We start from the raw sequence: 17,368 nt of genomic DNA, 5'->3' as shown, positions 1-17,368 counted from the left end.
TTATAAGTAACTGAACTGTCTTCTACTAACTTAAAAAGACCCCCATGAATTCATAAAAGGAGTTTTGTGGTTATTAATCTATGTGCATTAGTTTTGAGGCCATTTATTTGATAGTATACTCTTGAATGTTGAAAAAATCACACTACTGTTCAGATGTTTTGGAATTAAAAAAAAAATACATGTATATTTATGACAGTTTCACCAAGGCTGCAATTGCTTAATCAAAAATACAGTAAAAACAGTAGTATTATGAAATATCATTATAATTTTAAAAAACATTTCCTACTTTAATACATTTCAAAATGTATTTTTCAATCTTCAGTGTCACAGGGCTGTTGCGATTAAAAATCCTCGATTTCATTTTGCCGAGTCCACTAACTGGCAAAATACCGGAAGTGTTGCATTTCACGGACGAGAATCCATTAAACGCATTATTTGACAGTTTTCCAAGACTGCATTACATATTAAGCTCATTTAAAAATCATAATTAATCACAATTGTGAATTCAGTTAAATTAATATATGAGATGCAGGTTTAATATATGTGCGTCAATTATGTACATGCCTGTGCGTTACGTACGTGCGTCTCACAGAAACTGAACTGTCATCATTTATATGTTTGGAGCGTCTCAAACTCCATCTCTGCATGTTGTTGTGAGATTGTATTTATTATATCGTTCATCTACGGCAACGTGCGCCATTTCATCTGATTTGTAAGGTAAATCATTTATAAACCTATGCAAACTCAGGAGAAGTGTTAATCGCGATTTCAAACTAAAAGTTTAAACCCTCACTCTTCAGTTTAGACGTTTTGATGTCCACATATTCATTAAATTACTGTGGCTGTAACATTTCTGTGGTAAATGTATGGCCAAATATTAAAAATTAAGTGGACGTTTGAATTAAATGTTGTTTAGTCAATATTAAACGAGGATTAGATCGCTAGTAATGTATAAAAAAAAACATTGTCAGGGCGTTGGCGCCCTCCGCAGGTCTTTGTTGTAACGCTTAATGTAACGTTACATTAGCTCTATTGTTTATTGCTATCATATATGTATTCTAAGTAATTTTAAAGGCTGTTGTTCACTTACATCTACATTTTTATTACCACAAAAAAGCCTAATTATAATTATAGGGGCCTATGAAATCATTTAAATTTTTCTATATTCTGTTTTAATGGTTAAATTATTTTTCAAATCAAAAATCCTGTCTAATTGATTTTTACAGTTTTATTTTTTTACCAAATTCTTTTCCATTACTATTCTGGATTCCATTTTAATGGTTCCATTAAATTGTAATAACCAAAAACATCTGCATTAAAATATAATTTTGTGGGAAATTAGTTGTTTAGATTAATCGATTAATTGATAAATTAGTCGATAGATTAATCAGTATAAAAATAGTCATTAGTGGCAGCCCTAGATATATTGATTTGTTGCTCGAGATACAGTCCGTTTTATTATCAATGTTGAAAACCGTTGTACTGCTTAAAGTATTAGTTCACTTTCAGAATAAAAATGTACTGATAATTTACTCAACCCCCGATGTCATCCAAGATGTTCATGTCTTTCTTTCTTCAGTCGAAAAGAAATGAAGGTTTTTAAGGAAAACATGATTTTTCTTCATATAGTGGACTTAAATGGGAACCAACAGGTTGAAGCTCCAAATTGCAGTTTCATTGCAGCTTCAAAGCACTCTACATGTTACCAGCCAAGGAATAACGGTCTTATCTAGCGAAACGATTGGTCATTTTATTAAAAAAATATAAAAATATATAATTCTTAATCACAAATTTAAGCAACTGGAATGTTCAAGCCGTTAGTTCCCATTGAAGTCCAGTATATGGAGAAAGATACTTAATTTAATTTATTCTGGAAGTGAACTAATCCTTTTTGAGTGTTAGATGAATGGATATTTAAAAGAACAGCATTTATTTAAAATAGAACGTTTTTATGTTTTTACTGTCACTTTTGATCAACTCAATGCATCCTTTTGAATTTTAAAAGAAAAGTATTTCTTTTTTTACTCATGTTGAATTTCGTAGATTTTTGTCTAATCAAATGCTTTAAATGTCTTTTCCCATGCAAAAAATGGACAAACCCTTTGTCTTTTTATGCCTGTATGGCTCTTCTAAACATCCTGTCTTAGTAAGAAATACATTAACAGAAGTAGGGGTGGGAAAAAAAATCGATATTGCAATATATTGTTGTGCTCTCTGTCGCAATAAATAATCGATACACTAACGGCCAATATCGATATTTTATTACAACACAAATGATTAATTTACCCGTCGTCAGTGTCACTGTCACTACCCAATATCTACCATTCTGTTTGCGGGGGGCGCTGTTCGAGTAAATAGGCGTAAAGTGGCGGAAGCAGCGGCCAGTGAAGAACACAAGTTATCTTACAACGGCGTAATTCCAAATGGAAGTGCGCATCCCAACGCCCTACTCCCTCCGAAGGGCAGATACCTTTGAAGTGAGTTCTTTTAAGGGAGTAGGGCATTTCTGTCTCTTTTAACCGTTTGGAACTCCCTTGGCGAAGGGAATGACTGACGAAATGTTACCTTGACAACGCTGCGCAAACGTGATCACTAACGGAAATCACTTCCGTGAAGTGACCATGGAATGTTCCCTTCGCTAACGGCCTTCTGGAAGGGCCCTTCGTGAAGGGATTAAGTTGCTCACTTTCGTTTGGAACGTCCCTACAAATGGCGTCCCCTTCTAGAAGTGCCCTTGAAGGGCGCAAAATAGCCGTTTGGAATTCGCCCAACATCAGAGAAGAAGCGCAGAAAAAAAGAGAAGTGAGAAGAATGGCGGAAGATAACGAAAAACAAATCAAAGACGCACCCGCTAGTTGAGCATGCTGTTTAGTTACGCCTGTTTCACACATACTCCGTCTGCAGTGCTTATGCGTTGAGTATTTTTTTCCGCACCCATGTTAACGGATTAGACTAGAGCGTTCACACTGCACGCGGTTGCTGTGCAAGTGCATTGAATACTACGTTGTTTATTATACGTTGAGTTTAAACGTGAATATATCTAGAATTGTATTAGTGTACTGTGATAAAAGAGTATCACAATGCTGAAAAAGCACGTTTGTATTTGAAATCAAAATAACGGATAAATGGTGTGTTTGTGGTAAACAGCCGCGGATCAGGAACGGACTGCAAACGTGTCCTGTGTGAAAGCAAAATGAGTCCGTGCTGCTTCTGCATCGCATACGTAACACACACGGACTGCATACACACTGCAGACGGAGTATGTGTGAAACAGGCGTTAGTGTTCCTCAAGAAGAATATGCATTGATGAGACCACTGTCCAGGTTAACATAAAGCACTTTACAGTAACTTACTGACGTTTCAGGATCACGGTTTACACATGTTAGTTAATGTTCATGTTGTTTTTTAATGTTCAGGCACTTTTATCTGTCTAGCTGTACAGTGTTTACATTTAAGACCAGGAGGCAGTGAGTTATTATGCAAATTCATATTTCTTTGCACAGTGTTGGAAATGTTGGCATTAATAAATGCATAAGATTTCCTTATTATGGGTATTTTTTTCTTTTTCAGTCACATATATCGTGATATATCGTTGATGAAATTTCTTCCAATATATTGAATATCGTAGATATCGTGAATCGCGATATTATCGATATCGTGGGCCACATATCGCCACAGAATTGAATCGTGAGTTACCTGTATCGTCCCACCCCTAAACAGAAGTATTTCACAAGGTCAAAAAGTTAAACAGTTTTTTTTCAGAAGGCCTTGCACGGTATTAGCATTTCCACTGTGTAGATATATGCCGTGTTTATATGTTCTGACATTTGCACCACTTTAACTCAACTGTCTTTCCAGCGTGACAGAATCACCAGTTTTCGAAAGCAAGGCATGAAGAAGGAGAAACCTCTCATCCAGCACCCCACAGACCCCATCTCCACCCAGACCGAGCTGCCTGTGCCCCAGCCGTTCTTCGACGAGCGCTCCATGAACCTGTCAGAGAAAGAGATTGTGGACTTATTTGAGAAGATGATGGTGAGTTTGTTTTCAATCTGCACTGGGATCTGCACTGCTCGAGGCACTGTATGACCTCAGACGCCCTTTTTCACTGTTGCATATCAAAGCGTGGAGCTCATGATAAGGGTGTCAATTAGGCCATCAGAACTAGACTCCTCAGTGACATTTCACCTCTCAAACACTTCGCCAGCAACATAAAAATGAGTTCAGCAAGGATTTCGCTTAGGTTTAATAAGCTTTTATATTGCAAAGCCCTTGTGGAAAAGAAGAATACTTCTTACAAAAAATATGCTAACTATAAAGTTTTTACTTCTGGGCAATGATTAATCTCGATTAATTGCATCCAAAATAAAAGTTTTTGTTTAATATATGTGTCTACTATGTATGTATATTTATTATGTATAGATACACAAAGATACACATACAGTATATATTTTGAAAATATTTACATATATTTACATGTACACCGCTGGTCAAAAGTTTGGGATCAGTAAGATATTTAATGCTGATTTTCTGCTCATAAAGGCTACGTTTATTTGATTTAAAAATACAGAAAAAAACTGTAATATTGTGAAATATTATTGCAATTTAAAATAGTGGTTTTCTATTTCATTATACTTTATAATACAATTTATTCCTGTGATGCAAAGCTATATTTTCAGCATCATTACTCCAGTCTTTAGTGTCACATGATCCTTCAGAAATCATTTGAATATGCTGATTTATTATCACTGATGGAAACAGTTGGAACCTGTGAAACTTTTTTCGGGATTCTTTGAGTAAAACGTTAAAAGAACAGCATTTACTTAAAATAGAAATCTTCTGTAACAATATACACTGGGGTCAGTAATCTTTTTCCTTCTTTCATTACGTAAAAGAAATTAATACTTTTATTCAGCAAGGATGTGTTAAATTGATAAAAAGTGATAGTAAAGACTTATATTGTTAGAAAAGATTTATATTTTGAATAAATGCTGTTCTTTTTAACTTTTTATTCATTAAAGAATCATAAAAAAAGTATCACAGGATCCAAAATATTAAGCAGCATAACCGTTTCCAATATTGATAATAAAAGTAATAAATCAGTATATTAGAATGATTTCTGAAGGATCATGTGACGCTGAAGACTGGAGTAATGGCTAATGAAAATTCAGCTTTACATCACAAAAAGTAAATTATATTTTAAAGCATATTCAAATAAAAAACTGTTATGTTGAATTGCAGTAAAATTACTATTTTTTGTATTTTTGATCAAATGAATGGAAATTTGATGAGCATACGAGACTTTTTAAAAAAGCATTAAAAATCTTACTGATCCCAAACTTTTAAATCACAGTTCATATAGTTATATTCATATCATTTATATTATATATCAATATTTTTAATATATAAACACAACATATTGTTCTTAAATATATACATGCATGTGTATTTATATATACATAATAAATATAAACACACATGTACACACACATATATTATGTACATAAAAACTTTTATTTTGGATGCGATTAATCATGATTAATCATTAAAGCATGACTAAATATTTTAATAAAAAATGATTTAAAATGTAATTAAGTATACTTTGGTGTGCTGATTAACATACTAAAGCACAAGTACTTGATTATAATTTAAAATTTAGTGTTTTATTTGATGTTACAGTTAAAGTATTTTAAATATAAATATAAGACCATTATACATAATTATGAAATTGCATATAAAGATACACTTAAGTTCTACTTAAATGTGTCAAAAAACACTTTAAAGTTAATTTAAGCACTTTTTTTTTACAGCTAATTTAATTTAATACATTTTACCTATATTACATTTTCATTTAATTGTGATTAACATGTAATTATGTGTCAAAACATTACATTCATACTTTTAAATTATATTATTTTTGTGATAAGTTATTTTTAAACTTTAGCACCTTTTTATTTAATTTAAGTGTGCTAAAGTGTATGCTTCTTTTTCACAAGGAAGTACTTTTGTAGTAGGTTATTTTTTGTTTTGGTCATTTGTATAATGGCTCCTACCTGGAATTGAAACCAAAGATCTGTGCTGTGGTGACTCATAATAGCCATTAGTTTCCTCATGTTTCTGTAGTAGCGCAGTCACGTTTATGGTGCATAGATCTTCAAATACATCTTATCTTTCCCCGTCTCACTTCTGCTGTCAATCACGAGGGGAGAATGGGACTTGAGAGCTTTGCGCTCTCTGCCGACAGATTACATTAACTGAGCGTTGGCTAGACTTGACACTTGTTCGTTTTCCCCTCTGGGAGAGAATATACATTAGCTACCAAGCTTTCATATGCATGACTCTTCTCACTAATTCTGTCATTAAGTGTGATATGTTGACAGCTGTCAATAGAGCATCCGCCACATAGGATAGAACAAGCTACTGTTGCGGATGGGCAGAAGCAGCGTATTATTGTCTAAACAGTTTTATTTTACTTGCGGTGAGGGCTGAATGCAGTCTTCACCCTACCTGTGAAGTTACCGCTCTGTTTATCTGAACATACACACACACTCCCTTCAATCCCCAAGACACCAAAACCGACAGGGCTGCTGCATACACTGGCCTCAATTGAACTCACGCTTGTTTTGGCCTAGACAAGTCAAATAACAAAATCTGGCTGCAGAACAATGGACGGATTATTTCCCAGACAAGAAAAATGTTTGCTTTGTATTAGTTTTTTTGGGTCAGAGCTCTCCCCAAACTGCGTCTGTCACAGCAGAGTCTGTCTGTGATGCTTTTTTTTATTATTTGACCATTTCTGTGGATTTATTGTCTGTAGATCGGAAGCTCTGCCAATTTCGCAGCACCTGAGCAGAATGAATCTTCAGTGCCCATTTTATGTACTCTAAAACTGCCTTCCAGGCTCCATGGTGGATTGTACACCTCATTAGGTTGATACCATACACATTGATAATTGACCTGTACTTGCGTCAAAAGCGAAAAGATTACTGGACTCCCCGCCAGCCAAATTCTTTGACAGATTTTTCAAAAGAGGCAGCATTTATGTGGGGAAATGGACTGCTTGCCATCTGGGTGGTGAACAATAGCTCTGTTTTGTTCTTTGTGATGCTTGCAATGGCGTTCAATTGATATTTTTTTTTGCTTTCTAATCTGAATAAAAAAGGAACAAATTGAAATTGAATTACAGGTACTTGATATAATATGGTTTGCTGGCTTGAGTTGAGCGTAACAAAAAATAACAAACATAGTTCATTATCTTCCAACATTTCAAAGTAAGATTATTATTATTTTTAAATAAGTCTCTTATTCTAAACAAGGCTGGATTTATTTGATTTAAAAAGGCAATGAATCAGTAATATTCTGAAATAATGTAAACAACTCTTCTAAATTAAAATGTATTTTAAAATGCAATTTGTTCCTGTTATCAGGGTTCGTACAAGTGCTTGAAGTACTTGAATTTGACTTTGAAATTTAAGGCCTGGAAAAACCTTGAAAATAGTGATAATAGTGCTTGAACTATTAAAATGCAACATATCTATGATATAAGTGTTTAATTTTTTCTTTTTGCGCAAAATTTACACAATAAAAAAACAGATCAGATTAAAAGAGACATTCATTTTTGAATTTCAACATCGCTTTTAATAATTTGACAAAGCACGTATGGTGATGGGTAAAATGGAGCTTTTTGAAACTTCAAATTATTTAAACCATTGTTACAAAATGAGTCACTGTTGCGTCATCAATCACTTAATTCAGATCGGGAGTTCAGAGCAGGTTCATAAATCATTTTGCAAATTAATTAATGCAAATTCTGAAATGTTGATTCATCATGTGATTTAGATTGGAACTTCGGAGCACGTTTGTGAATCTTTTGATTTAGATTGAGATTTCAGAGTGGGATTGTGAGTCATTTAATTTAGATTAGATCGGAACTTTGCACATCATTTTATTAGTATATATTTTTATTTATCTGTTGATCTTTCTTTAGAACTTGAAAGATAAGACATTGCTTGATAAGTGAGATCTCGGATTGAAGTCCTTGAACATCAAAAAAGTCGTGCTTGAATGGTCCTTGAAAGTCCTGGATTTCATTATGTATATGTATACAAAGTTTTTGTCCAACCCAGGCTCATTGTAAATACGTGCCTCTATTACATTTCTGCAGCACCGTAATTACGTACCTTACTGCATGTTTTGCGGCAGTTTCAAAGTGAAATGTTCAGAGTAAAACACACATTTTTCAAATTTTCAGTTTTCAAATCGCGCATGATGTTAAATTTTTTTGAAGCCATAATATAATATTCTGCAAGAAATTGTGTGAAAATTAGGCTTGATTAATCTTTGTATGTAAAATCATACTTTGCGTGAAAAGTAATAAAGTAATACAAAACTAGAAATTTATAAATATGTGCATATATCAAAAAAATGTTGTCCATTTAGCTTGTGTGTTAAAATATTTTTTTAAGCCAGTGACGAATAGACACAATTTAGGTCATCATTAAAAAAAAAACCAAAAAAAAAAACTTTGTCCTTTGCTGTAGCTCTCATATAAAATATTGGGCATTTCTAGGCGTTGCGTCAGGTTGGACATCAAACATTGTTGGTTCTTAAGTTTCTTGGGACCAAATATCTTTGATATCAAACATGGTATTTATATCTTTTGCCTTACTGAATTGTGGTCCAGAGGGAATAAGTTTCTTGGGCTTAACAATTATTTTAATATGATGGTAGAACATACAATAAAGCTGAACAGCGTCCCCTGGTGTCTAATTTTGCCTTCACGCTTATTTTTTTTTTATGTAATGGCATTCAGGCAGCTAGGGTGTCTTTCTTTAAAGCTTTAAAATGTAAGACCTACGCTGATCTCCCACTGTTTTCAAATGTATTCTGCTAGTGACCAGGTGGCCTGGTCATATGTAGAACTGAGTCATACAGCACATTTTCTGTAATCGCCTTGCATTCCCTGACATGGTAGGCTATAATCAGTTTGATTTGTTCATTTGTTTCAAATGTTTGCACCAATCTTCTACCCGCCAGAGACTCTTGGCCCTCCATATTTTCTTGTTGCGTTAGTAACTGCCTGTCACTCACATAACTTCTCAATTGCTGTTTTTGTTCTCAAGATAGCGGAACATTAAACCTGGGCTTCAATTTGCTGCTTGACAAGCCAGGCAGGTTTACAGGCCTGAAACATGTTGCACAGAACAGAATTGGCTTTTTTCTCTATTGAAAGCATAATAATCATAATGAAGCAATTGAGGGAAAAACACTTTGGTCTTTCAGCCGCCATTGACATTGAGATTATAGATCAGCTAGCCAGTTGGTCTCCATGTAGAAAAGATTCATAAGCCGCGAAACAAAACCACATTTAGCCTAATACATGAAGCTGTGGGAGATCTTTCATACTCACGTTTCCCTCCTGCATGCTCGCGGCGCTCGCAGGTATCGATTCACATCATCAGTGTTAATGCTAAATTTGAGGTCGTTCTTCAATATACAAACTTGAAGTATTGACCGGATGCAAATAAATGCACTTTAATGCCAGTGGGCAGATCTCTGCGATTGCAGTGCAGCGCATGGCTCGGTGCAAGAAAAATAAGGGTGCACTAATGTGGTCAGTCATCAAAGGGCTCTGGTAAACACAGGAGCTCTTCGACAAATGAAAGCCCTGGCTCTTTGATGAAGGGGGTTAGTGGCCGTGGCACTAAGCATATGATATTCTCGCCTTAATGCGTGTGCGAGGAGAGAGAGCCAGTGTCGCTGTCCTTGCCATTGTGCATGCATGTGCGCAGCTGGACTCAAGGCCTGATAAAAATGCACAGCGGTAAATCCTTTCATGAGCTGGGTGACGGCGTGTTAAGACACGGGTGAGGGCTCTTAACGTGTCTCTCGTGCTGAGAAACAGCGCTTGCAGGATGTGACATGCCAGCTCCTCCGGTTTGCATCATCATTCAGTCAACCACAGCTATTTCTCCAGCACCATTAACATTCAGATAGACAGAGATTCGCCTGGACTCTGGGATTGATGAGGTCAGACCGTTACCCCTGCAGTTGCAATCACCCCCCCCTCAACTGCTCTTCATCCTTTCTTACTAAACTGTACTTGGGGAGCATTTGGTCAGCATGCTTAGATGCCATCTAGCTGTTTTGGGGGACGTCCAATGTACTTTTGCCTTCTGTTGCATGTATTTTAGTTATTTAGTAAATGCGCTAGATGCACTGAAATATCAGTGGCGGTGTAATTGTGACAATCCCGTTCTCTTTCTTCCAGATTGACGGAAAAATAGCTTCTCCTTGAACTTTTGGCTTTGTATATGCCGCTGGACTCTCAAAAGTGCATTTGGCTTATTTTGATTTATTGCACTTTGACTAATAAGTGTTCTTCCGGCTGTCCTTACAAACCTAAGCGGATTGCTTCTATTTTGGAGAATTCCTCAGAAGCCCACCGCAAAATAATCCAATTGACCGAGATCAAACATGAAAAATTATGCCTTTTTTCCTCTAGGAAACTTGGCCACTCTCCACAACAATTTAAAGTGAGAGATACATCTGCTGATTCCCATTTCCCTGGCACTCTTTCTCTGTGCCCTTCAGACTCGCATCCCGTACACACTGTACTCTCTTATTGTTAAAGGAGTAGTTCACTTCCAGAACAAAAATTTACAGATAATGCACTTACCCTCTTGTCATCCAAGATGTTCATGTCTTTCTTTCTTCAGTTGTAAAGAAACAGATTTTTGAAGAAAACATTTCAGAATTTCTCTCAATATAATGGATATCTATGGTGCCCCTGAGTTTGAACTTCCATAATGCAGTTTAAATGCAGCTTCAAAAGGCCCTAATCAATCCTAGCCGAGGAAGAAGTGTCTTATGTAGTGAAACGAATGTTTTGTTTCTAAAAAAATTTACAATTAATATACTTCTTAACCACATTCGCTCATCTTGGTCTAGCTCTGCATAAAATGTGTGTATTCCTGTTGAAAAACATCTCATTTTCTCCTCCAACTTCAAAATCAACCTACATCGCTGCAGAAGTACAGACCCAGTGTTTACAAAGCTAACATTCAAAGAAGGTCAAACACTCTTTACCGATGTAGAAGGATTTTGTAGTTGGGGGAGAAAATGAGATGGGAGTTTTTTGACACAAGACAAGCATTTTCAGTTAAAAAGTATATAAATTGTATATATTTTTTAAGATAATAACCGATCGGTTTGCTAGATAAGACCCTTCTTCCTCGCTTTGGATCATTTAGAGCGCCTTGAAGCTGTATTTTAACTGCATTTTGGAAGTTCAAACTCGGGGGCACCATAGATATCCATTATATTGAAATAAATTCTAAAATGTTTTCGTTAAACATAGTTTCTTTACGACTGAAGAAAAAAAGACATGAACATCTTGGATGACAAGAGGCTGAGTACATCTGTACATTTTTGTTCTGGAAGTGAACTACTCCTTTAATGGTCTGTATTGGTAGTTTTATTGTTCCCGTGAATGATGTTGTGAAGTTTCCTCGGCTCTGAGATAATAGAGTTTCAAGTTGGAGTACGAAGCAACTCCAACTCTCAAATTGCAGCTAAAGAGAAAAAAAAAGGCACTTATTTATACCTTTGCATCAGTGGATCCGGCTGCTTCCATAAAAGGAATCAATTATGCCAGCCCTGGCCTTTGATTTAATAATTCCAAGCTTTGAGGACATAATTAATTATGATGGGTAAATCATACTGGAGAGCGGGAACTGGATTAAGGAGCCAATTAAGATGCCACATCAACAGGGCTCGCTGATTCATTAAAGGCCTTGTTTTACGTGAGGGGAGAGGAGAGAGACAGTGGCTTGATGTAAAACTATTGAAATGTTCATCTTTGAAAAGATGTCCTTCACTTTATCACCAATTCAGTGGATGTGCTGTTAGCCAGATGTAGCAAACGCACACAGTAACAGTTTTCAAAAGTGGCTTTTTTAAAGTGTTATGTTCAATTAAGAAAAATATACAAAGCTTGATGAAAAGATGTACAAGTAGCTTTGAAATCACTAACCCTCACCTTTTCCTCCTTAAGTATTTACATTGTCAGTCATTTAATGTTTTTTATTTTTTTTATTTTGTGTGGACACCCACACACTCACAGGTCTCTCTGAAAGCATAGAACACACAGTCCCTTTTCTCTTCACCAGAGGGCAGTGTGGCTCCATAGAAATGCAGCTTGGGTGTATCTCAGGAGAAAGACTCTTTGTGCGCATACAACATCTCCTTGACTTGTCATGGAATTGATGAACATATATCAAGGATTCATTACTCGATCTAACCTTGGTTCTATAGGACAGTGTCCTTACTGTGGTCGTGAATGTGCAGTGAAAGCAATTTTTAGAGTTTATTTCCAAAAAAAGGCAAATGTTACAATATTTGTATGAATTATATTTATTTGAATTTACAGGAGGATATGAACCTGAACGAAGAGCGCAAGGCCCCTCTGCGAGGGAAGGACCTGAGCACTAAACGGGAGATGGTGGTCCAGTACATTTCAGCAACAGCCAAATCTGTAAGTGCTCCACAAAACCCGGGGCAGTCGGTCTTAGAAAGAGAGAAACAGAGAGGAGAGAGTGGGGATGAACCACATGACGAGACACTATGGAATAATGAGCTTAACCTGATCTGCTTTCTGCCTCTCTTGCTAAAGCCCCAAATCTTTGATTGCTGCCTCCTTTAGCTCTTTTTTTATTATTTATTCTTATTTATTTTATTTTTTTTGTATTTTTTGCTCCTCTCACCTTTTTTATTTATTTTTTCTTCTGGGTGCTTATCAGGCTGCTTTTGTTGTATTGCACTTTCCAAAAGCTTCATATTGCCGGGGATCAAGTTTTCATTAGAATTTGGTACGCATCACTGTCTCTGCTCGGTAAGCTGAAACATGGCTCTTTCATCACCGTAGATGAATAAAGGCTAGAACGCCACCGCCTCACGGGGTAATCCAAGGCTTTTGGGGCAAATTCTCTTCATTCCCTTCATGAAGTAGGTCCTACCGAGGTTAGGCTCCACGTAAACACGGCGACGGCTCCTCTTGCTGGCCTTCAGCGTCCGTTTTCATTAGCTTTCCTCCCGGCTATGATAATTAACCAGCATTATTAATAATGATGATAATCAGAGATGATTGAATTCTGCAGCAGGCTCATTGTCGGTCCTGCGAGCCTGGCATGCATTGTGAAATATGATTCACATATTAGTATTGTAGTCTCAAAGCAGAACGAGGGAGGGGGGTTCCTGTCTCTCTGCACCCCTGTAGCCCCCTCAGCACCACCAGAGGCACTCACCAGCAGCATGTCACTGTGGAAGCTGTACACAGCGCTCTGACAAGCAAGGAGGAGGTTTGGAACGTGTGCTCTGCATTCTAGGGAAGAGATGTGCTTTTATGTGATAAGAGATGTTTACCACAGGCACAACACACTTTTCCCTGTAATGCTCAACTCTAGCACCCAGAGATCTCCTCCTCCTCCTCCTCTTTTAAACATTCAGCCCAAGCTAGTAACCAAGCTGCATACCATATCTGCATACTGCCGATTTTGTGGGAGTAGCACAAATTTTCAGCCTTTTTAAAACTATGTTACTGTTGAAAATAAGCCAGAAAAATCTTTGCCCTTGTTTTTTTTTATGATTTTTGATATTTGTCAGTCAAAGAGCATTTATGGCTCTTTCCGGTGATGAATATTTTAAATCAACATGAAACAGAATATGTATCCATTTACTTCTGTAATGTGACACGTTTCTGAGTCAAATGGAATAAAAAAAGCAGTAGGATTGCCGCTATCCATTTAAATTTTTTGCATCATAAAAACTGGTTGGAGGGGAAAGATTGAAAAATTGGTGATTTACATTTAAGAATTACATTTAAGAAATGTTATTCAGGGACCCCAGAGTCATCCAAATACAATTATATTATAAAACTGTTTTTTTTTTCTTAAGCGTAAAAGTTTTTTTTTTTTTTTTTTTTGAATAAAGATGGGCAGTTTTGGTAGTGATTTATTTTAATTTTTTTCTTTTATTAAAAAAAATATTCAGAAGCACAGAAAAATATTGGACATTAGTTTAAAATTAGACTTTGGACATTAGTTTAAAATAGACATTAGATGTAAAAAGAGTGGAAACCCTGGTTATTTTACTGAAAGGTTAGAAACACTCATTTTTTATTAATTTTAGTTCAAATATTTAAATAGAATGTCCAATTTTAAATGATATTAGACAACATTAGATTAAATTGAGAGATTCTTATCTATAAATCTTATCTTAAATATAATTTTTTATAGTATAATTAGTAGTATAGTTGTTACTTTTATGTTTTTTTTGTATAATTATTGCTTCTTAAGCAAATGCTATATTATTGTAAATGATGTATTGAAATTATACTTTTAATGTAGCTATGAATATAGCCATCGTTGCTTATATGGTGTTAAAACATAAACATACATAAATAAATTAAATAAATAAACGTGACCCTGGACCACAAAACCAGTCTTAAGTAGCACAAGTATATTTGTAGTAATAGCCAACGATACTTTGTATGGGTCAAAATGATAAATTTTTCTTTTGTGCCAAAAATCATTAGGATATTTTGTAAAGATCATGTTCCATAAAGATATTTAGTAAATTTCCTAAGGTAAATATATCAAAACTTAATTTTTGAGTAGTAATATGCATTGCTAAGAACTTCATTTGGACAACTTTAAAGGTGATTTTCTCAATATCTTTTTAATCTCAGATTATATCATTATATTAAATAGTTTGATCAATGAAAACGCTTTCAGATGATGCATAAATGTAAAAATCTCAATTTAAAAAAAAAAATACTCTGACTAGTTTTATAGACCAGGGTCACTAATAAATAAATGAATAAATACATAGTGCAGAATAAGACCTAGCATATGTATTGAGAAAATAAATAGTTCGATTTTGATTCCATGATGACTTTAATAATGTTTAAAAATGATTTCCAACATCTTTTAGAAGCAAAAGAGGGCAGGATCTTTTTGCTGCAAGTGTTTTTTCACTTGACTACTGTAACTAAAACCTTCACATTCTGTTTTCCTCCTAGAGATCACTCTCGCAATCACTGTGCGAATGCACTTTCTTTGTATATCGAGTAGCTACCAAGGGTGTTTTGGAGTTGCGAGTTGCACGGACTAATGCTTCCACGCACACACTGACACACGTCCAGAGAAAGTGGCTCCTGTGCTGTCTGTCTCCGACTGCACTGGGTCAGTGTCCTCTCTTTGGTTGGCGAGTGGGAGTAATTAAGTGGTGGTCTGGCGGCAGAGGAGGCCCATGGTCTCCGCTTGAGCCGCTGCAGGTGTAATTTAGCAGGGGTGAGCGGGGCCAAGAGCAGACAGCACGGAGACGGCCTCTGCACACCTCCGCATTAATAACCCAAACCCGTCTAAATAAAAGAAGGGAGAGCGGAGTCCATCCATCCCACTTAATCTGCCGCTATCTCCCCGAGTGTGCCGATCTGCCTACAGTAGATTGTGTTTCAGCACACAGCTTTACAGAGCAAATATTAGTGGGAAAACAAACCCATCCGATCCACTCCTGTCGCAGCCTGCCTTCCTGCCTGTCTGTGTGCGGCAGACTCCCACAGCTCCTGCCTGGCAGGAGGGCAGAGCGATGAAATAAAAGAAGGACGGAGGAAAAGAGAAGTTTCACACAAGCGATGTCTGTCCTCTTTGATAGCTCAGATATTATTGCTTGTGTGACAGAAACTTACAGCTCCATGGTTTACAGCTCCTTTTATTATTTACAGCCAACACCTCTTTCCTTGCAACACATTTGTGCATGCTTTCATTATATTATATGCTCACACCTTTTTTTGTTTGTTCACACTGAACACTTTTGAATAGCTGGTTGCCAAAGAAAAGTGATATATATAAAATGCACATTTATTATAATCATTAAGTCCTTTGCATGGCTTTTTTTTTTTGAGAAACAAACATTTTCTTCGTAGAAGTATCCATTTGAGTCCTTCAGCATGCAAAACTAAGAGCCCTCACCACACTTTCCAGGGGGTCTCGGTAGGAGACTTTTAAACGACTGCCGCCACAACATGTAATGTCTTTTTAAGGGAAAGTGCCATTGCATTTAAATACTCAAATACATACTTTACTACTACTTTACATACATACTACAAATATTTAAATACGTAGTTCTCACAGAAACTTAGAATTTTGTTTTATTTGTCTAAAATAAATAAATAAATACGCATAGATTTTATTTAGTTTATTAATTAAAAATAAAAAAAAGTTATTTAAAGAAAATGTATTATATATTTTTAATTATTTTATTTTTCTGCATAAAGCTGTTTGACATAACTATTTACATACACTGCCACTCAAAAATAATCTGTAAGATTTTTAATGTTTTTTAAAGACGTTTCTTATGCTCATCAATGCTAAATTTATTTGATCAAAAATACAGAAAAAAATTTAATATACTGAAATATTATTTAAATCTAAAATAACTTTATTTGAATGTATTCCTGTGATAAAAAGCTACATTTTCAGCATCATTACTCCAGTCTTCAGTGTCACATGAACCTTCAGAAATCACTGTAATATGCTGATTTATTATCAGTGTTAAAAAACAGTTGTGCTGCTTACTTTTTTGGAACCTGTGAAACTTTTTTTTCAGGATTCTTTGATCAAGAAATGTTAAAAAAGAACAGCATTTATTAAAATAGAAATGTTTTCTAACAATATACACTGTTCAAAAGTTTGAAAATGAAAGAATACTTTAATCACCAAGGATGTGCTAAATTAATAAAAAGTGATAGCATAAATTTACATTGTTAGGAAAGATTTATATTTTTAATAAATGCTGTTCTTTTTAACTTGTTATTCATCAAAGAATCCTGAAAAAAAAGAATCGCAGGTCCCAAAAAAATATTTGGCAGCACAACTGTTTCTAACATTAATAATTCTAATGACAAATCAGCGTATTAGAATGATTTCTAACTAACTGACTTTCTAACTAAACTACTGCAGCCTTGATGAGCAAGAGACTTCTTTAAAAACATTAAAAATCTTACTGATCAAAACTTCTAAGTATTAGTGTAAATATCTGTTAGTTTATTATTATTTAAAGATTTTTATGGTATTTGTAAAAAATATCTTTTGTTAAATAATTTCCCAGGGAGTATGTAACCTGAGCATAAGTGTAAGCCACATACAGAAAAAACTAATGCTGCCTTGATGCTCTACAGATGTCCTTGACCATTAACTTTTCATGAAATGCTTTCTCTCTTTTTTTTAGCGTCTGACAGGTGTGTCATTGTCCTTACGAGTGCCAATGCATGTCTACAACTAACACAGCTATTTCTCTCTCGCTCTGT

The 17,368-nt window shown here is 35.4% G+C and overlaps 1 protein-coding gene across 4 annotated transcripts in view; it reads left to right on the top strand.

The window, feature by feature from the left end:
- diaph2 (diaphanous-related formin 2) overlaps positions 1–17,368 on the top strand; it is a 541,097-nt gene that overhangs the window by 29,204 nt on the left and 494,525 nt on the right. For all 4 annotated transcript variants that reach the window (XM_073820077.1, XM_073820079.1, XM_073820078.1 and 1 more), the window contains 2 exons: positions 3,859–4,035; positions 12,431–12,535. In XM_073820077.1, the coding sequence (XP_073676178.1) occupies positions 3,859–4,035; positions 12,431–12,535 (282 nt within the window). The remainder of the gene's footprint in view (positions 1–3,858; positions 4,036–12,430; positions 12,536–17,368) is intronic.

The sequence above is a fragment of the Garra rufa genome, chromosome 16 (assembly GCF_049309525.1).
Source record: "Garra rufa chromosome 16, GarRuf1.0, whole genome shotgun sequence".
In the NCBI taxonomy this organism is placed as follows: Eukaryota; Metazoa; Chordata; class Actinopteri; order Cypriniformes; family Cyprinidae; genus Garra; species Garra rufa.
This window is presented reverse-complemented; position numbering and strand designations above follow the sequence as displayed.